The sequence below is a fragment of the Monodelphis domestica genome, chromosome 5, assembly GCF_027887165.1.
Source record: "Monodelphis domestica isolate mMonDom1 chromosome 5, mMonDom1.pri, whole genome shotgun sequence".
Lineage (NCBI taxonomy): Eukaryota > Metazoa > Chordata > Mammalia > Didelphimorphia > Didelphidae > Monodelphis > Monodelphis domestica.
This window is the reverse complement of record NC_077231.1, coordinates 86,443,731-86,468,702: the sequence shown is the minus strand read 5'-3', so window position 1 is coordinate 86,468,702 and position 24,972 is coordinate 86,443,731. Positions and strand designations below refer to the sequence as shown.

Here is a 24,972-nt window from a genome sequence, read left to right as displayed (position 1 = left end):
TTTAGGATTATACACATTGCACAGTCCAAATCTGTATCACATCAAAAGTATTTGATAAGAATGGAAAAGTGCAATTTTTACCCAATGGAGAGGGTCATTTTAACCCCAAAGACCACAAGGCTACTCTCATGACCAGTGTGGGGAACTAGAGGGCTCAACAGAGGTCAGGGATCTTGAGTGGATGGAAATAGAGAGCCTGAGGGGGAACTATCAAGGAGGGACATGGTTTCCTGTTAAAGACACAGGGATTCATCAAACATCAAGACACAAATGAATCCACCTCCCCCACCTCAAATCTGACCCTCCAGAAAGGAGGGGAGAGGGCACAAATACTCATGAATAGGGTTGAAATGAAAGCATCAAAGCCTGAAGCAGAGATTAGGGAGGGATGTCTGCTTGTGAGTGTGGACCCTGAGGGGGAAGAGGCAGATGTCCACTGGGTCTCCTTGTCAATTGAGGATGATGTAAATAACTAATTTCCTTTGTTCTCCTATCTCCCTTGTTCTGCTATCTATCCTTTGTTCTGCTCTGAGCCAGTGTGGGTAAAAAATGTTGTTGGGGCCCCAGAGAATGGGGTCATTCCAGGAGAAGAGGTGCTACTCTAGGATGTGGAGTGTGTGACAAGGAAATCACTTTAAAAGACTGATATATATTAATTTAAGGTCGCCAAGGAATTCAGCTATGTAATTCCTAAATGACTCAAGTCAGCCGTCAACCTTTTATAGAGTTTAATTACAAACAGGAGGAAGAAAGGAATTAGAGATAGAGAGAGAGAGGGAGAGAGAAAGGGGAGAGAAGGGAATAGGGCTTAAATACCCCTTCTCTTTAGGCTGGGCCAAAAGGCCCAAGCCCTTAGATAGCTGGGGCAAAGAAAGGAGATCAGTCCCTATTACTCACGTGACCAAAGTGGAGAAATAGTCTCAGAGGCCTCCAACTCCAGCTTCCTTCAGAGCAAGCTTCTCAGAGCACCTCTCCAACCACTCCCCTTCATCCTCAGACCCCTCTATCTTTAAGGAAACCATCCAAGTTCCCTCTCCTCAGTTCTCACATCTACCAATCACTGTCCATCATTTTCCCTGTGCCAATGGGGGCTCTAGAGGTCTGTGGCTTTGCACATGTCTGTTGAAGGTCATATTCTCAAATAATTAAATCTTGATCTTTTGCTACAGCCCTTCCTAAATCCTGTTACCCTGAGTAGGGTAGAGATTGGAATAATTAAATTTTGATCTATGCTGCAGCCCTTCCTAAATCCTGTTAGGACTGAGTAGGGTGGAGATTGCAATTTCCAAGACCTGGTTCTGTCATTCCAAGTATCTCCATTGTATCAATTCTAAAATCAATCATGACTCAAAGAAATTCCTGTTCTATGCTTAAGCATAGGTCACAGCCTTTTCCATTGTTCAGCAAAAGGTTTCTGTCCTAAAGTAATCTTAAGAAGGGAGGAGGAGGAACCTCCCATGCCAATGGGGTTCACATTCCAATAGAGTTCCACTATCAATAGGAAATTTTTCAAGTATGAAATTTCCCAATAGTGAAATTTCCAACAATTATAAGTTTAAGAAATTTTAAGGTTTACAATCCCCCCTGATGATCATTTTGAGACTAGTCTCCCCATTGATCATTTAACATAATCATTTTGTAGTTCTAAATTCACTTCTAACTAAAGATATACACAATATTCAATTTTCTAAGACAAATTAGAATAGTGAGAGAGGAAATAGAAAAGAAAAGAAAGCAAAACCAATGTTTGCTAGGCGCATTGACAGAAAGCCAAATTAGGGGCAGTCCCATTTGGCATAAATGTGTACAATTACAATAAATGTTCAATCAAAATTTCAGTCCAATCAATCACATCCAAAGTTCATTCTTGATCTTCTTGATGAAGTGTAGGTTTTCTGCATCTTTCTGCAACAGTTCATTCTCTGGATATAAAAATTTCAAGCTTTTTTCTTGAAGATCTTTTCTCTAACAGAATCAAAATCTTTGATTTTTATAACAGTAAAATCTTAAACAAAATTCAAAATTCTTGGGTTTTTATAAAAATACAATCTCAAACAAACAAAAAAAATTCAAAAAAAAAATTCTTAGATTTTAAATTAAAATACAATCCCCCTGAAGTAAGTATTTAAAAAAATATCAAGTTTAGCTCAGAATGCAATGTTCAGTTTTGGGGGTGTATGTGTCAATTATCAAAAGAATAGAAAAATAATCAAAAACATAAGAAAAATTCAAAATAGGTCTTGTATAGGTCCATTTTAAAGTAATTTTTATCCCACAAGTATGTAGGACAGAATGCAGTAATATTTCACTTAGCCATTTGTAATAAAGACTACAGGAAGTTGCCATAATATAAGAAGAAAAGAATTAGAATTCTATTTTGATGGGGAAATGTCATTCCCTTGTCTGATTTTTTCCATTCAGGGATATAGGGAGCCAGCATGATACTCAAGCTTTGTACTTGTTTGAGTACTTCATAAAGAGTGTAGATACAAGGAAGTCCTACGACTTAAACATAAGTTAAGCTTCGCAACCTCGAGTCTCACTTTAATATTTCTTGTGTGCTCTATTGGCACTATTCAGGTTTAGTCTGTGCTCATTGTTTTTATCCCTTTTCCTGGAATCAGACACAAACATTAATCACAGTCCTATAATATTTTGTCAATAAATGGCAGGTTCCTATAGTTTAAAGCTTTTAGGCATATATTGATATTATAGCAAGAGTATATATATTAACTTATATTACTGCAGGGAAAAATAATATTACTATTAATTATGTGTACCTTCAGTACAAAAAAATGAGAAAAAAAATCAAATATTCTGATCAAAAAATAAAAGAAAAGAAATAATAAAAATAAGAGAAAAAATCAGCAATTCAATATATTCTTGAAAAAAAAACAGCATCCATTTGTCTATGGATTATTATCTCCAATTCATATGATAAGATAGAGTCACAATTCATATGATAGGATGCAGTCAATCAGTCTCAGCAGAAGATGCTTTCTTCACATGTGAGCAGTGAATCCAAGAGTCCCTTTCTCCAATCTTTATAGATGTTGGAGTAGTTAATAATATTTGGAATGGTCCTTCCCATGAAGGTTGAGTTGCTCCAGTTTGCTTGAAATTCTTGATATAAACTTTATCTCCTGGGTTCAGGTCATGCAGAGAAAAGTCTAATGGTCCAGCTTGTACTGCAGCTCTGGATTCATGAAGTTCACGTAGTTTGTGCTGTAACTCCTGTATATAGGAAGCAATAGTAATATCTCCCCCTAATAGCGATGTATAAGCCGGGGAGAAAGGCTTAGCCTGTATAGGCGGATGTCCAAAAAGCATCTCAAATGGTGAAATATGTAAGTCTCCTCTAGGCCTGCTACTAAGATAAAATAGGGCCAGAGGGAGAATTTCAGGCCATTTTAAATGGGTCTCAGTGCATAATTTGCCAATCATAGTTTTAAGTTCTTTGTTCATTCTTTCCTACTATTTGGAGAGGAGAAAAAAAAACTGAAAAAGGTTAATTAATATCAACAAAATCAATACAATCTAAGAAGAATCATCTTCATTATATTAGGAAGTTCCTTGGGCACCCTCCTGAAGGGCACCTCTCTGAGGGTCATTAGCACCTCGAGTATGTTTTGGACAAGCTCCATTTCTCATATATTTTTGTGGAGTATTATCATTTTCTTCATTTTTAGCAATGTCATTATTTTCCCAATTCCTATTTCTATAATTCTGGTTTCTAAAATTCTTTGGAGTCTGAGGTCCCAGATCCAGCTTTTGCAGCTTTCCCCTGATGTCAGGGGCAGACTGCCCTATAAAGTGGAGCCTTAAATTAAGCGCCCCCTCATCAGTGTCTGGGTGGATGTTGGTATATTGCTTCCTGGTTTCCCCTAATCGGACAGGAAGAGGGCTGGATTCTCCTCCTTTCCCTGAGTGATTTCTTTGAACTTAGTGCAATTCACTCGCTTTTTAATCCCTTTCTGCATGGCCTCAAGGAGACAGTCTATCATATGGTCTCTCCTAAGTCTGTCCCTTTCATTCATATAGTCCCACCCAGGATCTTGCCCTGGGACTGTGGCGACACCAGGAACTCCTGCCCATGTGCCGGCTAGGGCCTTCTCATCACCTATTTCTACAGCCAAGTCCCAGATCCTTTTTTTCTCATCTGGGCTGCAACAGGTGGAGATAATATGCAGATCTGCCCAGGACAGGTCAAACTGCAGGGTCAGGGATTTAAAACCCTCAATGAATTTGGTATGGTTCTGAGTAGCGACCCAATTTCTCCTTCATCTGGGCTAGATCAGTCATAGAAAAGGGAACATGTACCTGAGCCAGCCCATCTGACGAGGGGACCTCTCTCATAGGGAGGAGGTGGGCCCAGTCGCCATAGCTCAGTCCGCTCCTGGTGTGGAGTGGGCTTGGTTGAGGAATGGGTGAGGTAACATTATCCTCAGGCAGTGGCGGGTACAAACGGATAAGTTGGGAGTAGAGAGAGGAGTGGTCTCTGGCTCTGAACCCCGAGAGTAAGGCAGAGGGTTTGGAGCCCAGGGTTGGGGAGAGGAACCAGGAGGATCTGGAGGGAATTCTGTAGTAGAGGTTAGTTTGGGGGAGGGGAAGGTCTTGACTGCTCCGCAGTCAGTGTAGGAGATGTTATCTCCCCACCCCTCACAGAAGCTAAATTGCTTGGGAGAGCTAGGTCATCCAGAACATCCTGTTGGGGACTTTCCCCAGAAGGGCTCAGTAAGGAGGTGGCAAGGCACATGCGACATAATCGTCTTAGCTCAGGATTCTGGCTGAGTTTAATGAAAGCGGAAATGTAGGGAATGGCTGTCCATTTCCCTACCTTCTGCAGAATAAATCCAATTGTCTGATGGTATCATAATGTAGGGTACCATGGATAGGCCATGATTCTTGATTACCAAGGATGTAACGTAGGCAGAAAACTTTACAAAAAGAAATTAATTGCTTTTTATTTAAGCTGTTTAGTGCCAATTTTTTCCAATTATTAAGTATACATCCCAAAGGGGAATCTCGTGGTAAGCTCTGCCCCATTTAGATGCAAAAGTGGACAATTCCACACTGAGGGTCAGCAACTGTGCGTCCACAGGTTGCCCAACCAAGCACTCAGTTCTAGCACTTAGGCAAGCACTCAGCTGAACACTGAGGCAGGAAGACGTTCCCACACAACTAAAACGTCTTCTAGTATACTGGGAAGCCGACAGATAGACCCGAAACTCCAGGGGCCAGGTTGACCTGGGGCCGATGGGAGAGAGAGCACGAAGGAGTTCCCACAGAGATATCACCCAAAAGATGGGGTTTCAGGAGTCAAAGAAAAGCTCCTTCCTACCTGAGAAGCTGTGTACTCGTGGATGATCTAGGGTACAAGCGTAGCTTTCAGGAGAGCCAAAAAACCATGTTGGAGCCAAAAATGTTATGGGCAGGAAGGATACCCTTTTTCAGGAAGGATGCCTTTGGCAAGCATGCAGTGACTCCAAAACTTAGCTGACAAACAAAAAGAGATTTATTAATTTGGAAATTAATGTTGAGAGTGGCCAGGAAGATAGCAATGTAAAACAGCAAAATGGGGAGCAGTTCCTTGGGAGGACAGCATAGAAGGAAAGGCTCTTTCCCCAGATGACGCCAGTTCTGGGGATTTTATACTTTTTTCACAACAGTTAGTCACTTAGGCATGAGGTGGGGTGATCATACTTGGGTCTTCCCGGGGACATAAAGATTCCTTAGTTTTAGGGGACAAACAGATGTCTGATAGGATCAAGGTGTGGCTTGAAGGTGCATCTTTCTGTCCATCTAGAGGACGATCAAAGGAAGATAGTCATCTCAGGATCCTAAAGGGGTCATTGGGTGTTTTAAATCTCAGAGTCAGGAAAAAAAACAAGCAAGTTACCCTGATAATAGTTTGCCTGGGTTTCTGGGGTACAGTGCCCATGTCACCTTTTGAGGTTGACAGCAATAGTTTAGTTAGTGAAATTTAGTTATTCAGAGAATATTTCATGAGAGAAGTGGCCTACTTTGAAAAAAAGGTTTGGAAAGAATTATAGATTTAGAGTTGAAAAGGACATGGAAGCCATCAGAACTAACCTTCCCATTTTAAAGATGAAGAAATTGAGGCTAAAGGCAGTTATGTGACTTGCTGAGAATCATACAACTGGTAAGTGTCTGAGAGAGAATTTTTAAATTAATTTTTATTTTAAAATATTTTTCACTGTTTCCATGCTTCATTTTCTTTCCCTCCCTTCTTCAATCTCCCCTCCCAGAGCCTACAAACCATTCCACTGGTTTGTACAAATTGTTATCACTTGATGCAGAAATTGTTATCACTTGATACCAATTTCCATGTTTTTCTTTTGCATTTCGACTTCCATAGTTCTTTTTCTCAATGTGGTTAGCATTCTTTCCCACAAGTCCTTCAAGAGTGTCCTGGATTCTTGAATTGCTACTAGTAGCAAAATCTATTACTCTGAATTGTTGCACAATGGTTTACTTTCTGTATACAATGTTCTCTTGGCTCTGCTCATTTCACTCTGCATCAGTTCATTGAGGTTGAGAGAATTTGCACTCAGGTCTTCCTGTTGGCAAGCCTAGCTCTCTCATCAGACACAGTGGAATTGGCAGGGCTGGGTGAATTCACTCATATCTATGTTTAGAAGTGTGTATGGGGTCTGATTATTTTCAGTAATTTCTTTAGAGTAGTGGAAAGATCATTGGATTTAAAGGCAAAGGGCCTGTGTTAAAATTCTGGATTTCACAGTATCTTTGACTCTAGAAAAGTCACTGGAAAAGTCACCCACTCCTTGGGTCTTCATTTTTCATCTGTAAATGAAGAAAGTCATCCAGATGACCTTGAAAGTCCCTTCCAACTTACAATCTATAATTCTCTGATTCTAGAGAAAAGTAATGTTGATATTTTCTAAGTAGTCCTTTACTAAGCACCACTTGGTTCTTCCTAAGGTATTCCTTGTATGTGGAATATAAAGAAAATGAAAAAAAAACAGTTGCAACATTGTCTTTGGAAAAGTTGTGGGGAAAGGAGTTTTTTTTTACAATTGAAAAAGGCTATAAGGAGCCCAAAATATTTCTGAATGCTTATTGGTTGGGGTATTTTACCCACCTCAGTTTGGGAAAGAAGGAATTACAACAGGGAAGTGGAGGAAGAACCAACCTGGACACCATCTAAGTCAGATGGGAATGTGCTAGTTCCTACTATTTGAACCATCAGCTCCCACGACTCTCACCTTAACAAAGTCAGCCTGCATCCAAAATAGTGAGGGCCAAAGCTGCTTTTTCTAAACAAGGAGTTGATCTAGAAAGAAAAGGAAAGGAAGAAACTGCTGAGTACATGGCTAATTAAATAGCAAGCCTGGATACCCAGGACTAAGGAAGAAAGCTTGGGAGAGAGGAGGTAGAGGACGAGTGGAGGTAGAGTCTCACAAGGGGTTGCAGGACATCCTCAGTGGAGTTGAATTTGCTGGAGCCATGTCTGTTGTGTAGAACAGGTTGATGGTGGTGAAGTTGAGCTTGAAAACCTTCAAGTAGGAACTCCCTGATGCTGTACAGGAGAGAAAGAGAATCCCATGTCTGAGCCTCAGAAATGTTACATGAATGAGATAAAATGCTTTGTTAACCTTCAAATTTGATTCAAATGTTGATTGTTATAATCATTATCATTATCATTACTCTGGCACTATAAAGAACTTGTGAATTTGGAGTCAGAAAACCTGGCTTCAAATCCTTACCCTCCCATGTCCTACTTTGAGCCTTAGTTTCCTCACATGTAAAATGAAGAGATTTGTCCACCTTCAAGGGTAAGAACACATTATTTGAAAAAAATTTCAAAGAAATCTGAAAATTAATCGGACAAATCTAGGGATGAACCGACATCTTGCCTGACTTAGAGAAATGAACTTCAAATTAGTAAGATATAAAGGGTGAAATGCTAAAAAAATGAGAGTAATGAGGAAAATGTTAACTTTCAAATTTATCAACAGGTGGACAGTTTATGATCACATGAGGGATAGAGGATAGATAGCAAGATAAAATGGACTATGTTGTTAAGATGAAATTTAAAATTCCCTCTCTCCCAAACAAAACAGCTTAGGTAAAAGAATTAGAAGGAATGAGGTAATAGGGTGGACCTTTGCTTTCAATTCTTCTGAAAAGTGTCTTCTTTCCAGGTTCCAGCAATTCAGATTTGTAAGAGGAAAAGCATAGCTTGGAGACAAGGTGATGGAGAAGGTTCAAATTCTCATATGATCTCTATCAAATTACCCTTCACAAAACTGATATAATACAAGTCATTTTCCATTTGAGGAATGGTCAAAGGATATGTAAAGGGAATTCTCAGGCAAACTAATTAAAGCTCTCTTTAGACATGTAACTCTAGATATGCAAAAATACTCTAAATCACTATTATTTAGAGAAATTCAAAGTACAACAAACCTGAAGTACCACCTTACAACCTATGAGATTTGCTCTTATGATAGAAAAGTAAAATGACAAAACATGGAGAGGATATGGAAAAGTTGAGACATTAATGCCTCATTGTGGGAGTTGTGAACTGATTCAACCATTCCAAAGAGTAGCTTGGTCTATGTCCAAAGGCCTATAACAGCACATACTCTTTGAGCTAGTAATGCAATTATTTGGTTATTATATCAAGGAGAAAAAAAAAGGGGGGGGGAAGTATTTGCATATACAAAAAATTTTAAACAGCTCTTTTGTGGGGGAAGGCAAAGAATTAGGAAGTGAGGGAATGGGGAAGAGTAAAGATGGTGTCTTAGAAGCAGCAAAAGTCAAATCCTCTATGAAAATCCATCCACAGCAATGAAAGACAAAGCTCTTTGAGGTGGTCAGAAAACCAAATACAACAACAGGACAGAGTTATGGTACCCTCCTACTTGATTCAACTTAAAAGGTACACAGAGAAGGTTGAATTCTTAGTTTAAGGAATAGAAAAAGGAAATTTCCAGGTCCCTTACACCACCTACTCTGCTGAGAAGGAGGTGGTTGCTGAGATCCCAGAGCAAGGGCTCCAGCTACCACTGCTACCCTAGGCTCAGGGTTATTACCACAGCTGGCAGAGAGGCAGTGCTGGAGGAGAAGGGCAGAGAGGAGGGAAGCCTGGTCATTGCCTTCCTTCACTCCTCCATCTGGGGCCCCTGCTTGACCTCAGAGCTCACTGAGCTCTGTAGGTCATCTAAACTGGCTTTATCCAATCTATAGATAATGAAGGAAAAAACTCCAGGAGACAGAAAAGCTCAACCTCCAACACTACTCCTCCACCACTCAGCACCTATTGTGCTGAGACCAGCAGTAAGAATCCTGCAGCTGGGGATCCCAAGGAGAAGGCTACAACCATGACAGAGTACCTTTGTACCACCACAGGAAGCTCAGGATTCTGACCAGGCAGCTGGAAGAAAGGAAGTGAGAAGGACAAGGATAACTACCTTCAGCCTCCACAGCTTCAATTTCACCTTCAGATTATGCTAGCAGCAGGGGAAGATCTGCTCTCAGGGATCATTAATACAACAGGTTAATTCCATCAGCCTAATCCAGTTAATCAGAAGATCAGAGGAGTCATCCCTTCATGGCAGAAAAGCCCAAACTCATAGATCCAGGAAATGAAGATAGCAGCAAGAATATAGCCAATAAGGAGTCAGAAAGAAGGAAAAAATAGAAGTGAAAAAGAAAAAAGTAATTACAAACAACAACTTCTATTCAGGTAATGAAGAAAGAACAAATGGAACAGAGGAGGACAAAAGAACATCAAGCAAAACCTCAGGAATTCCAGCAAATTGGACTCATGCTTTCAAAGAACTCAAAAAATAATTAAGAGGGGCTGAAGAAAATTTGGGGAAAAACCTTAAAAAGCAGAATAGACCATCTGGAAAGAGGCACATGAACTGAAACAAGAAAATAACAATCCTAAAAGTCATAATTAATCAGCTTGAAAACAAGGCAAAGAAAGTGAAAGGTGACCTATAAAAAAATAGATGAAACAGAAAAGGATGATAAAAAATTTAGGGATTAAATATAGTCTTTAAAAATAACCATTGAAAAACTGGAATCAAAATATTTCACAAGGCAGCAAGATTCTATAAAACAAAATCAAAAGAATGAAAAAAATTGAGGAAAATATGATACCATGCCTCATTGATAAAACAACAGACCAGGAAACAGATCCAGGAGAGACAATTTAAGAATTATTGGATTACTGGAAAATCAAGACAAAAGGAAAATTATCCAAGAAAACTTCCCTGATATTCTTAAACAAGAGAGTAAATTAGAGCCTGAAAATTCCACAGATCCACTCCTGCATTAAATCCTCAACTGACAACATCCAGAAATGGTATAGTCATGGAACATGATTTTCAGAAAGGTAATAGAGCTGGGTCTTCAACCAAGAATCAGCTATCCAGCAAAACTGACTATATACTTCCAAGGGAAAGTATGGGCATTCAACAAAATAGAAGATTTCCAACTTTTTGCAAAGAAAAGACCAGAGCTCTTTGGAAAGTTCGATATTGAAAAACAAAGAGCATAGAATACCTGAAAAGGTAAAGATGATGGAAAGGGAAAAGGAGAAAATTGTTATCTTTTCATTTATTCAAACTCTCTTCTATAAGGACTATATTTATATCAATCTATATATATATTAATATATGGAAAATGTAATGTGAAAATAGGGGGAAAAGAAAAATCAAATAGAATAATCTTTCTCACAAAAAGATTCACACGGGAAGGGGAGGGGAAGAAAAGTCCTATAAGAAGGAGAGGAAGAGAGTTTTTACTTAAACCTTACTCTCAGGGAAATCAACTCTGAGAGGGAAAAACATCCAGATCCATTGGGATCTTGAATTCTATCTTACCCAACAAGGGGAGGGAGAAGGGAAAACCAAGGGGGGGAGGGAAAAAAAAGGGGAGGGAAGGAGAGGGGGAAGGGGGAGGGAACAAAAAGGGAGGGGGTTGAAAGGGAAACATATCAAGGGAGGTGACAAGGGGGACTGTTTTAAAGTAAATCACTGGATTAAAAGGTTACAGCTAAAGAAGAAAGGTTAGAATTAGGGAAGGATATCAAAATGCCAGAGAATTCAAAATTCACAAGCATAACTTTGAATGTGAATGGGATGAACTCACCCATAAAATGTAGACAAATCGCAGAATGGGTTAGATTCCAAAACCCTACCATATGTTGTCTTCAAGAAACACACATGAGGCGGGTAGACACCCACAAGGTCAGAATTAAAGGATGGAGTAAGACCTTCTGGGCCTCAACTGATAGAAAGAAGGCAGGAGTTGCAATCATGATATCTGATAAAGCCAAAGCAAAAATAGACCTGATTAAAAGGGATAGGGAAGGTAATTATATTTTGTTAAAAGAGACTTTAGATAATGAGGAAATATCACTAATCAACATGTATGCACCAAATAATATAGCACCCAAATTTCTAATGGAGAAACTAGGAGAATTGAAGGAAGAAATAGACAGCAAAACAATATTAGTGGGAGATTTGAACCAACCATTATCAAAATTAGATAAATCAAATCAAAAAATAAATAAGAAAGAGGTAAAAGAAGTGAATGGAATCTTAGAAAAATTAGAGTTCATAGACATATGGAGAAAAGTAAATAGGGACAAAAAGGAATACACCTTCTTCTCAGCACCATGTGGCACATTCACAAAGATTGACCATACAGTAGGTCATAGAAACATGGCATACAAATGCGGAAAAGCAGAAATAATAAATGCAGCCTTTTCAGATTACAAGGCAATAAAAATAATGATCAATAACAGTATGTGGAAAACCAAATCAAAAATTAATTGGAAATTAAACAATATGATACTCTAAAATTGTTTAGTTAGAGAAGAAATCACAGAAACAATTAATAATTTCATCTAGGAAAATGACAAAGGAGAGACATCCTTTCAAATTTTTTGGGATGCAGCCAAAGTGGTAATCTGAGGTAAATTCCTATCCCTGAGTGCATATATTGTTATAATTAAAATGTTTGTGAGCCAGGGAAATATATAACAATTATGACCTCTGAAATATGTTTCCTACAGTGTCTTGTTTTAATTAATATAAGATGGTCACCAGGGAATATATTACCAAATTATGAATATGTCCAAGCCAACTGGGTTTTATAGAGAAATTTAATTCATAATACACTGATTAATCAATAGAAAAAGAGAGAAAGTAAGAAAGGAATAAGTATGAAGGGCCTCAAGCCAATAAGGCCTAGACCTCAGTCCTAAGAGAGAAATCAGTCAGTTTGTTTTATCACTCACCCAAGATCTGTCTAGGTAAAGGTTCTAATGACACCAGGCCAGTGTCCTTCCTCAAAGAGAGAGTCTCCCCAAATCCTTCTCCCAAGACCAACAGAGTCTCCAAGAGCTCCTCCAAGAAACTTCAAGCGAGCCTCCTTCCAGAGAATCTCCTCCTGACTCCTCCTGAGTTCTCCTTCCAGCCTCTCTCCTTCCAGCCTCTCTCCCTGAGTTCTCTGTCAAGCTCCTCCAGAGAAAGACTCCTTCAAGCCTCCCCCTCCTGGCTCAGACCCTGCTATCTTTAAAGGAAAAATCTAAGTTCCCTCCCCTCAGTTCTCACATCTACTAATCACTGTAGATATTTAAAAAAGACAGCCCATTTGAATTCACAGCTGAGTAGATTCAGTCTCTTCAATTGATCTGAACCCTAGAAAACATTCTTGGGTTGTCTTAATTTCATCAAGAGGAAGACTCTGATTAAATCTTTTCCTTTTTTGGTTTAAGCAAGTTTACAAGTTGCCCCACCTTTATAGATACTTAGTATCCCATTGTATCAATCATGACTCAAAAAACTTCCTGTTCTATCCATAAGCATAGGTCAAAGACCTTTCCATTGTTTAGCAAAAGGTTTCTGTCCTAAAGTAGTCTAAAGTAGGGAGGAGAAGAATCCTCCCATATCAAGGAGTTTCACATTCCAATAGAGTTCTTACTATCAGTAGGTAATTTTTCAAGTATAAGATTCCCCAATGGGGGAAATTTCCAACATTCATAAGTCTAAGAAATTTTAAGGTTTACAATATTAACAAACTAGGGAGAACAGAAATCAATCAATTGGAAATGCAAATAAAAAAACTCGAAAGCGATCAAATTTAAACCCCCCAGCAGAAAACCAAACTAGAAATCTGAAAAATTAAGGGAGAAATTAATAAAATAGAATGTGATAGAACTATTGATTTAATAAATAAGACTAGAAGCTGGTATTTTGAAAAAACAAACAAAATCGACAAAGTACTGGTCAATCTAATTTAAAAAAGGAAAGAAGAAAAGCAAATTAACAGGATCTAAGATGAAAAGGGGGACCTCACCTCCAATGAAGAGGAAATCAAGGCAATCATTAAAAATTACTTTACTCAATTATATGGCAATAAATACAGCAATCTATGTGATATGGATGAATATATACAAAAATACAAACTGCCTAGACTAACAGAAGAAGAAATAGAATTCTTAAATAATCCCATATCAGAAAATGAAATCCAACAGGCCATCAAAGAACTCCCTAAGAAAAAATCCTGAGGGCCCGACGGATTCACAAGTGAATTCTATCAAACATTCAGAGAACAGTTAACCCCAATATTATACAAACTATTTGACATAATAAGCAAAGAGGAAATTCTACTAAATTCCTTTTGTGACACAAACATGGTACTGATTCCAAAACCAGGCAGGTCAAAAACAGAGAAAGAAAATTATAGATCAATCTCCCTAATGAATATAGATGCAAAAATCTTAAAGAGGATACTAGTAAAAAGACTCCAGCAAGAGATCAGAAGGGTCATCCACCATGATCAAGTAGGATTTATACCAGGGATGCAGGGCTGGTTCAATATTAGGAAAACCATCCACATAATCGACCATATCAACAAGCAAACCAACAAAAATCACATGATTATTTCAATAGACGCAGAAAAAGCCTTTGATAAAATCCAACATCCATTCCTATTGAAAACACTAGAAAGCATAGGAAAAGGAGGGTTGTTCCTAAAAATAATAAACAGTATATATCTAAAACCATCAGCCAATATCATCTGCAATGGGGATAAACTAAATGCATTCCCAATAAGATCAGGAGTGAAACAAGGATGCCCATTATCACCTCTACTATTTGACATTGTACTAGAAACACTAGCAGAAGTAATTAGAGAAGATAAAGAAATGGAAGGCATCAAAATAGGCAAGGAGGAGACTAAGCTATCGCTCTTTGCAGATGACATGATGGTCTACATAAAGAATCCTAGAGATTCAACCAAAAAGCTAATTGAAATAATCAACACTTTTAGCAAATTTGCAGGATACATAATAAACCCACATAAGTCATCAGCATTTCTATACATCTCCAACATAGTTCAGCAGCAAAAACTAGAAAGAGAAATCCCATTCAAAATCACCTTAGACAAAATAAAATACCTAGGTATCTATCTCCCGAGACAAACAGAGGAATGATAGGAACACAACTACAAAACACTCTCCACACAATTAAAACTAGACTTGAGCAATTGGAAAAACATGAACTGCTCATGGGTAGGAGGAGCGAATATAGTAAAAATGACCATCCTACCCAAACTTATCTATCTATTTAGTGCCATACCCATAGAACTTCCAAAAAATTTCTTTCCTGATTTAGAAAAAACCATAATAAAGTTCATTTGGAAGAAAAAAGGATCAATGATATCCAGGGAAATAATGAAAAAAAAATACAAAGAAAAGGGGCCTTGCAGTCCCAGATCTCAAACTATATTACATAGCAGTAGTCATCAAAACAATTTGGTACCGGCTAAGAGACAGAAAGGAGGATCAGTAGAATAGACTTGGGGCAAGTGACCTCAGCAAGACAATATATGATAAACCCAAAGATCCCAGCTTTTGGGTCAAAAATCCACTACTCGATAAAAACTGTTGGGATAACTGGAAGACAGTGTGGGAGAGATTACGATTAGATCAACACCTCACACCCTACACCAAGATAAATTCAAAATGGGTGACTGACATGAACATAAAGGAGGACACTATAAGTAAATTAGGTAAATACAGAATAGTATAAATGTCAGACCTTTGGGAAGGGAAAGACTTTAAAACCAAGAAAGACATAGAAAGAGTCACAAAATGTAAAATAAATAATTTTGACTACATCAAATTAAAAACCTTTTGTAAAACCAAAACCAATGTAACTAAAATTAGAAGGGTAGCAACAAAGTGTGAAACAATCTTCATAGAAACCTCTGACAAAGGTTTAATTACTCATATTTATAATGAGATATATCAATTGTACAAAAAATCAAGCCATTCTCCAATTGATAAATGGGCAATGGAAATGGATAGGCAGTTCTCAGATAAAGAAATCAAAACTATTAACACCACATGAAGAAGTGCTCTAAATCTCTTATAATCAGAGAGATGCAAATCAAAACAACTCTGAGGTATCACCTCACACCTAGCAGATTGGCTAACATGACAGCTATGGAAAGTAATGACTGCTGGACGGGATGCGGCAAAGTAGGGACACTAATTCATTGCTGGTGGAGTTGTGAATTGATCCAACCATTCTGGAGGGCAATTTGGAATTATGTCCAAAGGGCGATAAAAGACTTTCTGCCCATGACCTTGGGTTGGTGTGATTGGCACCACAACAGCATCACCACTTACAGGAAGAGAAGAGGGGACAATACAGAGTTCAGTCAAATCATTATTAGTGGACTCTCAAAGGAAAGTACATTGTTACCACTAACTGCTGAGACCAAAAATACATGGCTTCTCTGACTTTCCCCCACAGGATGAATAAAAAAAAATTCCCCTTCAAAGCACTGACTCAGTGATGGATAATCCCTACATAAGTTAGACTGAGTGGAATCAGAATCCCATCAATAAGAAGAGGAGAATCACTTTAACACAAGGATTGTGAATCTGCCCTTGCAAGGAGAAAAAAAAAAGCCTAGAGAGAGGACACTAATTCAATAGATATGGCAGTAATGATAGGTCCCTCCAGTAGTTCAATGGAAGGTAAAAGAGAGGAAGGACCTGGGAGGAGTCCCTTCACCTTAGAAAGACACAAACCAATCCTCCCTGGACAGATATTCCCCATTTCCTCCAATGCCATACCCCAGTTCCCTCCCTGGGAAGCTTATTTAAAATATGCTTACTTGGGAAGAGGCTGGAAGTGGAAGGTACTCGATCAGAAACAGAGGCTGTCCCCACCTTGACACTGCTGCCCTCTGTGGTTGTGTCAGTAGCACTGGGAGATGCTGTTGTGCAAACTTCTTGTGTGCTGGCTGGAGGCAGGATGATAGCTGGAGTTGGTGTTTCCTCTGGGTTTCTCTATGACTCTGGAGTGTAACAGTTAAAATTTAGGAATTTGAGGCAGGTAGAAATTAGTTTCTCTCTGCAAGGAGTATTATATTTTATGAGGTTTATTAAAGATTAAGGATTAAAAAAAATACAGGATAAGAAAACACATGTCTAGGCCTCTTGCCTAGACACCTCACCTACATTATGAAAAGAGCCACCTCTGCTCCAAAAAGGAAGTCCAAAAGACCCCTCAGTAGGCAGAGAACTCCTTTAAATAATCAATTGTATTCTCAACAAGGCGAGAATTCAGTGTGATTACAAAGCACTCTGGGGAAGTCGAGCAAAGGATTCTAGGGAAAGGAGTCCTGAATTTGAGTCTATTTTTACATACCCCCATTTGATTGTCATTGGGGAGAGAAGTTTCCCCAAAAAGGATCGTGAAAACATAATCAACTTAAACATTACAGTAATTTGAGGATAAGAGAAAAAAAACAAAATCAATAATTGCTGGATGCATTGCCAATGAGGGGGCAGTCGAGTTAGTTAGGGGACAGTCCCCTTTGGCATGAAAGTATACATACAAATAAATGTTCAATCAACCACACCCAAAGTTCAATTTTGTGCAGTTTGTGGTCTGGAGGCTTCTTCATTGTGTTTTCTCCAATAGTTCAGTTCTGGATTCAGAGAGGTAGCATCTTTCCTTACCTAAAATTCTTCTCAAAAGGAATTTAAAATTTGCAATTTAAATAATGATTTTTTTTACATTCCCCCCATTAAGAGGGTGATTAAAAAAAAAAAACAGGATCACTTAGGGATGCATGGTTGAGGTATCAGGTATATGAACCAATTGGTAAGAGATATTTAAAAGATATCAGAAAATCCAAATTAAAAATAAAAAATTCTGGGTGAAAATATAGATTATCAAAATCTTATGTGAAAAAATTCTACGTAAAAGAAAAATAAATCTATAACAGTTCCTTGAATCAGGGCCCAATCAAAATGATCTAAGCAATGATGCATTTACCCAGTCAGTAGCCAGGACTACAGAAAGGTACCACACTATGAGAGGCAGAAAAGGGCACCAGATTATCAGAGCCAAGGTTTTGAGGATACTTGTCTGTGAGTATCTTCAGAGTGAGTGTGGACACAAGGAAGGCCTACATCTTAACATGAGTCAAGTGTCGCACCCCCAAGTATCACACTAGGTTAAAAACCTTTGTATTGGCCTAGAAGTGCATCTATCCATCCTGGATTGGCTTTTCTTTGGCCCTTTGCAATGGCTCTCGTGTGTATCTCTTTTCCTGGAATCAGACAGAATCATTAAGCAAAGTCACATCATTTATTTAAATAATTAGTGGCATTGTTTTTATAGTCACAAGCTTTTTAAGGCATGCATTAGCTAATGTATCTTAAACTTATAGTACTGAAAAATCAAAAGGTTAAAGAAAATCTTAATACTGGTGACATGTGCTTCAAATATAAAGAAGAGAGAAAAAAATAAAAAAAACTGAAAAAAATAAAAGAGTTTTAAAAAAATTAAAAAATGTAGCTTATAATCATTGACACGGTGTCAGAAAAGAAAATATATAATACAAGGCTTTCTCAGCAAAAATGAGATCAATTTCCTCTTTATATCTGGCCATGTTCCACTTTGAGTATAAGGCAAATGAATTGAACAAGGTAACATTTTTTTAAAATAAAGAATAGTAGTATAAGTATGTAGATATCAATATCCCCAAAATTCTCAATAGCCCAATTAATTACAATAGTAAACAAACACACTTTCCTATTTCACATAAGTTACTGTATGGCATTTTAAAACCTATGAACTGATGGATATTTGTCACAAGTTTTTACAAAAGTAGCAATCTTTCAACCTTGGTAATAAACATATTTTTAAACAAAGTAAAACTCATCTTGGGTTAAGAACATAATCAAGAAATCTATATATCATTCTGGTGGAAGTAAAGTAGTGAGCTGAAGAGTATAAATGAGAGGTGCTCCTTTTTTGGAGGCTTTTTAGGGGTACAAATTCCCTGAGATTAACTGCCCCTACTTCCATTCACATATTTAGAAATGCGGAAAGATTGGGGGTTATAAAATGTATTTCACTTCAGCTACTAGAAGGGGCCTTACCTCATGGTAGGGGCAGGCAAAAATGACCAGAGATTGTTAAGAAAAATTCCAAAAATCATGTTTAAAAAATCCCTTAAAATCAGTTGAGATATTTAGCACATTAAATTTTCCAAAGGTTCTTATACAATTATAACCAGTTCTGCTGAAGTCTATCTATCCTCTATATGACAATTTGCAAAGGCAAAAATAGAAAAAAAACTTTTTTTCACATATCGGCTTATTCAATAATATTTGTTTAGCACAGTTATAGGGGGAAAACAACAGAATATAACAGTAGTCAAAACTCAGTACATTAAATGAACAGTATAACAATAATATTGACTCCAGTAATATATGAACTTAAAATCACCAAGTTAAACCTTAAACAAAAAATGCAATAGAATAGAGATTTTTATAAATCATTGGAGAGTCTGAAATGCCTTAAAACATAGCCTTTAGTCTCTTCAAAGTTCTTTGGTATTTAGTTGGTATTTGATGTAGACACCCAGGTCTAGATACATCACAGCATGTTGTAATACTTGGGTGAAAAATAGGTTGAATAGTTAGGAGCAAGGACACAGCCTTGTTTCACGCCATTGGAGATGTTGAAGCGATTGGAAGTCTCTCCACCAGATAGGACTTCCCCTGTCATGTAGACATGAAAGAGCTGGATCAGTTTGACGAATTTTGCTGGGCAACTGAGCTTGCTAAGGATCACCCACAATGCTTCCCTGAAAACACCCAGGAATGTTATAGCCAAATTCAAAAACTATCATACCAAAGACAGTATATTACAAGCTGCCAAGAAGAAGTCATTCAGATACCATGGAACCACAGTGAGGATAATGCAGGATCTGGCTGCATCTACACTGAAGTACCGAAAGGCATGGAATATGATATTCTGGACAGCAAGGGAACTAGGTCTACAACCAAGAATCAATTACCCAGCAAAACTGACTATATTCTTACAGGGGAAAGTATCATCATTCAAAAAAATAGAAGAATTCCAAGAATTTTCAAAGAAAAGACCAGACCTGAACAGAAAATTTGATGTCCAAGCACAGAACTCAAGAGTATCATCAAAATATAATTAAAAAAGAGGGAAAAAGAAAAACAAAACAGAACAACAACAAAAAACCCCTGTTTTAAGAGACTCAATGAGTTAAAATGATATATATATCCCTATAAGACAAGAGGTCATTGGTAATCTTAAAAAGTGTTGTTATCTACTTGGAAGCTAGATGAACTACACTTTGAGGGAACAGTGACAAACTGTATAGGATGAAATAACAAGATATAAATAGGTATATATATATATATATATACATAAATACATATACATGTGTATATATATATACAAAATTATAGCTAAAAAGAGATTAATAATAAAAAAAATTGGAAAAGAAACAAAAGGGAATAAACTTATTTGTCACAAAGAAGCTCATGGTGGGAGAAGGGAAAACATCAACACACTAGAAAGGTAAAAATGTTGGTGATAGAAAATACTCAAATCTCACGTGCATTGAAATTGACCTAAAGAGGGAAGAACAATCCAATCCATTGGGCCAGAGAATAGATTCGTGCCCTATAGGGGCATAGAAGGGCAACAAATGGACTGGTTGGGAGGGAAGCAGTATAAGGAAGGGAGAGGGTGAGAGATAATTTTAAAAATACTGTAATGAAAATAAGGGGGGAATAAGAAGGGAGGGGGGTAGAAAGGGAAGTATATTAAGGGTGGGAACTAATGGGACTAATTAAAAAAAAAGATTGGTGTAGAAGGAAATAGTGAATGAAGAAAAGGCAGAGCTAGAAGTAGAAATCAAAATGCTGGGAAATACACAGCTGATTATCATACCTCTGAATGTGAATGGAATGAACTCACCCATAAAACACAAGCTAATAGCAGAGTGGATAATAATCCAAAACGCTACCATATGCTGTCTCCAAGAAATACTCATGAAGAAAGTAGATTCACATAGGGTGAAAGTAAGAGGATGGATCCAAATCTATTGGGCATCAACTGATAAAAAGAAGGCAGGAGTCGCAATCATAATATCTGACAAAGCCAAAGTAAGAATAAATTAAATCTAGTTAAAAGAGATAGGGAAGGTACTTACTTTCTGATAAAGGGAATGTAGATAATGAGGAAAATATCAATACTCAACATGTATGCACCAAATTGCACAGTATCCAAATTTCTAAAGGAGAAACTAGTGGAGCTCAAGGATGAAATAGATAGAAAAACTATACTAGTGGGAGACCTGAACCATCCTCTATCAGAACTAGATGAATCAAACCAAAAAATAAATAAGAAAGAGGTAAGAGAAATAAATGAAATCTGTAGATGTGTGGAGAAAAATAAATAGGGACAAAAAATACACCTTCTTTTCAGCAGCACATGGTACATTAACAAAAATTGACCATGTATTAGGGAATAAAAACATTGTAAACAAGTGCAAAAGAGCAGAAATAATAAATGGAACCTTCTCAGATCACAATGCAATGAAGATAATAATTAGTAAGGGTACATGGAGAGGTAAATAAAAAATTAATTGGAAATTAAACAATATGATTCTCCAAAACTGATTAGTCAAAGAACAAATCATAGAAACAATAATTTCAGTGAAGAAAATGACAATGATGAGACATCCTTTCAAAACCTATGGGATGCAGCCAAAGCAGTACTCAGGGGGAAATGTATATCCTTGAGTTCATACATTAACAAATTAGTAAGAGCAGAGATCAATGAATTGGACATGCAAATTAAAATTAATTTTTTTTGAGGTTCAACACCACTGTAACATTTTATTCTTTAGGATATTACACAAATTTTCTTGAAATTGTTGGCCATTGCATCAAGTTTTGTTCTGCAGAAAGTGTGCACCTTCAAAGTCGTTTGAACATTCCTTTCCCGAGGATGTAACAAACATGAGATTCTTCGGGGAAGCAAGCACATGTGCACATTCCCTCAGAAAAGAAGCCAATCATGTCAGTGCCCCAAACTGAAAACTAGTATTACGTAGAGGAAGATACCCACCAAAATCTATTCTCTTCTTTGATTTTCAGCAGCAATTTTTTAAAAAATCATTGGTCTCCACTCAAAACCTTACAGTTCCCCAGCCTTGCATGCATATACTGTAGTTATGGATAAATTTAATAGTTCATTCACATTATTTATCCACAGTGGAGATGCCATTTCTTCACACTGACTCTTCTGTAGAAAGCAACAGAGGATTGATGTATTCAAATCCTTCAAATCCTGACTGGTCTATTCTTTTTATTACATTCTCATCATCTGGGGTTAGCTGCACAGGTTTGCTGGTGAACTGTGTATCGAAGTTATCCAGACCATAATCATCAGTTATCTGAGGCTGAAATGGAGGGAGGGCTTGCTTCTTCTCCAGCAGATCCCAGTCTATGCTACGGAAGAACGTATGAGATTTGATATCTGAAAATCCCGTTTGTGGTTGGCAACCAAGCCTCCCTTTGGGATCCTTATTTAAAAATCCTTTTAAAACATGGGAAGCTTTGACAGAGAGAAATCTGGGGATTTGAATAGGCTTCTCAAGGATAACTTGGAAGAGGTCATCTTCAGTGTCCATGTCCAATTTGTCTGTGATTATATCAAATGGCGATCTTCCTACCATCATCTCAAACATCAGGACACCAAGAGCCCACCAGTCCACACTGAACCCGTATTCTTCTCCCCTTAGGATTTCTGGGGCAATATAATTTGGTGTCCCACAGAAAGTCCTTGTTGTGTCACCTGGGCCCAAACCTTCCTTGCAAATGCCATAATCTGTTAATTTGATGTGACCTTCAGAATCTAGGAGGACATTATCTAGTTTTAAGTCCCTGTAGATAATTCCTCGTTCGTGGAGAAAGTTTAGAGCAATACATATTTCAGCAGCATAAAACCTGGTTTGTTCCTCCGGAAGCTTATTTTTCCTTTGCATATGAAACAGAAGATCCCCTCCATTCACATACTCGATGACAAGGAATAAGTGACTTCTTGTTTGGAAGCAGGAGTGCAGGCCAACAAGGAAAGGGTTACTGGAGGCCTGTTCAAATACATGCTTCTCTGTCTGCACCCAGTTGGTGTTTTCATGATCATGGACGAACTTCTTTTTGACTACCTTCATGGCATAAATCTGGTCATTCTTTTTCAATCGCACTAAGAGAACTTTGGCATAACTCCCCCGTCCAATAACTCTGATTAAATCAAAGTCCTGTAGCCCGAGCCCCTGAGATATTTTAATTCCATCCATCCCATCGATAACTGGCTTAATGTCCCCAGAATCATCTTTAAGGCTGTCATGTTTCCAGGTTGAGGGAACATAAGCGAGTCCATCATTTTCTTCGGAGGGAAGGTCAACTTTATCATTTTTATCCTCTACTTGAGGTTCTTGGGATGGCATCACCAAATTCATATGCCTTTTGCAGGTCCGTGGTACAAGAATATGACAACCTTTATGGACCAGTAATTTGCACTTGATACACTTGTAGCCTTGCCTTCCGAGACACCATATCCTTTCACTGCACTGGCCACAGTAGGCTCTTCTGTTAAAACATTTGGATTGAAACAGATGCCCATTCATTCGGTAGAGTTTCCTCCATCTTCTGGTCCCATGGTGGTAGACTGATTCTAGAAAGGATATAAAGACAGAAAGGAGGATCAGTGGAATAGAGTAGAGGAAAATAACCTCAGCAAAACAATCTATGATAAGCCCAAAGATCCCAGTTTTGGGGACGAAAACCCACTATTTGATAAAACTACTGGGCAAATTGGAAGACAGTATGGGAGAGATTAGGTTTGGATCAACATCTCACACCCTACACCAAGATAAACTCAGAATGGGTGAATGACCTGAATGTAAAGAAGGAAACTATAAGCAAATTAGGTGAAGACACAGTAGTATACTTCTCAGAACTTTGGGAAAGGAAAGACTTTTAAAACCAAGCAAGAGCTAGAAAAAATCACAAAATGTAAAATCAATCATTTTGATTACCTCAAATTACAGTTTTTATGCAAACAAAGCGAATGCAACCAAAATTAGAAGGGAAGCAACTAATTGGGAAACAATCTTCATTACAAAAACCTCTGACAAAGGTCTAATTACACAAAGTTATTTTTTATTATTTTTAACATCATTTTATTTGGTCATTTCCAAACATTATTCATTGGAAACAAAGATCATTTTCTTTTCTTCCCTCCCCCACCCTCCCATCACCTCTCCCATAGCCGACGCATGATTCCACTGGGTATTTACATGTGTTCTTGATTCGAACCCATTTCCATGTTGGTATTTGCATTAGAGTGTTCATTTAGAGTCTCTCCTCAGTCATATCCCCTCCACCACTATAGTCAAGCAGTTGTTTTTCATCGCTGTTTTTACTCCCACAGTTTATCCTCTGCTTGAGGATAGTGTTTTTTAGATCCCTGCAGATTGTTCAGAGACATTGCATTGACACTAATGGAGAAGTCCATTACCTTCGATTGTACCACAGTGTATCAGTCTCTGTGTACAATGTTTTCCTGGTTCTGCTCCTTTCGCTCTGCATCACTACCTGGAGGTTGTTCCAGTCCCCGTAGAATTCCTCCACTTTATTATTCCTTTTAGCACAATAGCATTCCATCACCAACATATACCACAATTTGTTCAGCCATTCCCCAATTGAAGGGCATCCCCTCATTTTCCAATTTTGGCCACCACAAAGAGTGCTGCTATGAATATTCTTGTACAAGTCTTTTTCCTTATAATCTCTTTGGGGTACAAACCCAGCAGTGCCATGGCTGGATCAAGGGCAGACAGACTTTTATCGCCCTTTGAGCATAGTTCCAAATTGCCCTCCAGAATGGTTGGATCAATTCACAACTCCACCAGCAATGAATTAGTGTCCCTACTTTGCCACATCCCCTCCAGCATTCATTACTTTCCATAGCTGTCATGTTAGCCAATCTGCTAGGTGTGAGATGATACCTCAGAGTTGTTTTGATTTGCATCTCTCTGATTATAAGAGATGTAGAACACTTTTTCATGTGTTTATTAATAGTTCTGATTTCTTTGGCTGAGAACTACCTGTTCATGTCCCTTGCCCATTTATCAGTTGGAGAATGGCTTGATTTTTTGTACAATTGATTTAGCTCTTTGTAAATTTGAGTAATTAAACCTTTGTCAGAAGTTTTTATGAAGATTGTCTCCCAATTTGTTGCTTCCCTTCTGAATTTAGTTACACTGGTTTTGTTTGTACAAAAACTTTTTAATTTGATATAGTCAAAATTATTTATTTTATATTTTGTGACTCTTTCTAAGTCTTGCTTGGTTTTAAAGTCTTTCCCTTCCCAAAGGTCTGACATGTATACTATTCTGTGTTCACCTAATTTACTTATAGTTTCCTTCTTTATGTTCAAGTCATTCACCCATTCTGAATATGAGGTGTTGATCCAAACCTAATCTCTCCCACACTGTCTCTCAATTTTCCCAGCAGTTTTTATCAAATAGTGGATTTTTGTCCCA

The 24,972-nt window shown here is 37.9% G+C and overlaps 1 protein-coding gene and 1 long non-coding RNA gene across 7 annotated transcripts in view; both read right to left on the bottom strand.

The window, feature by feature from the left end:
* Positions 1-329: 329 nt before the first annotated feature.
* Positions 330-19,757, bottom strand: LOC107650069 (uncharacterized). The gene is made up of 3 exons (XR_008912129.1): positions 16,195-19,757; positions 7,444-7,561; positions 330-7,315 (listed from the first exon to the last, which is right to left on the bottom strand). It is a non-coding gene; the product is annotated as an uncharacterized LOC107650069 (long non-coding RNA).
* Positions 19,758-19,900: 143 nt separating this feature from the next.
* LOC100020001 (protein kinase C zeta type-like) overlaps positions 19,901-24,972 on the bottom strand; it is a 35,280-nt gene continuing 30,208 nt past the window's right edge. For all 6 annotated transcript variants that reach the window (XM_056798706.1, XM_056798703.1, XM_056798701.1 and 3 more), the window contains one exon: positions 19,901-23,099. In XM_056798706.1, coding sequence (XP_056654684.1) covers positions 21,655-23,099 — 1,445 coding nt within the window. In that variant the 3' untranslated portion in view covers positions 19,901-21,654. The remainder of the gene's footprint in view (positions 23,100-24,972) is intronic.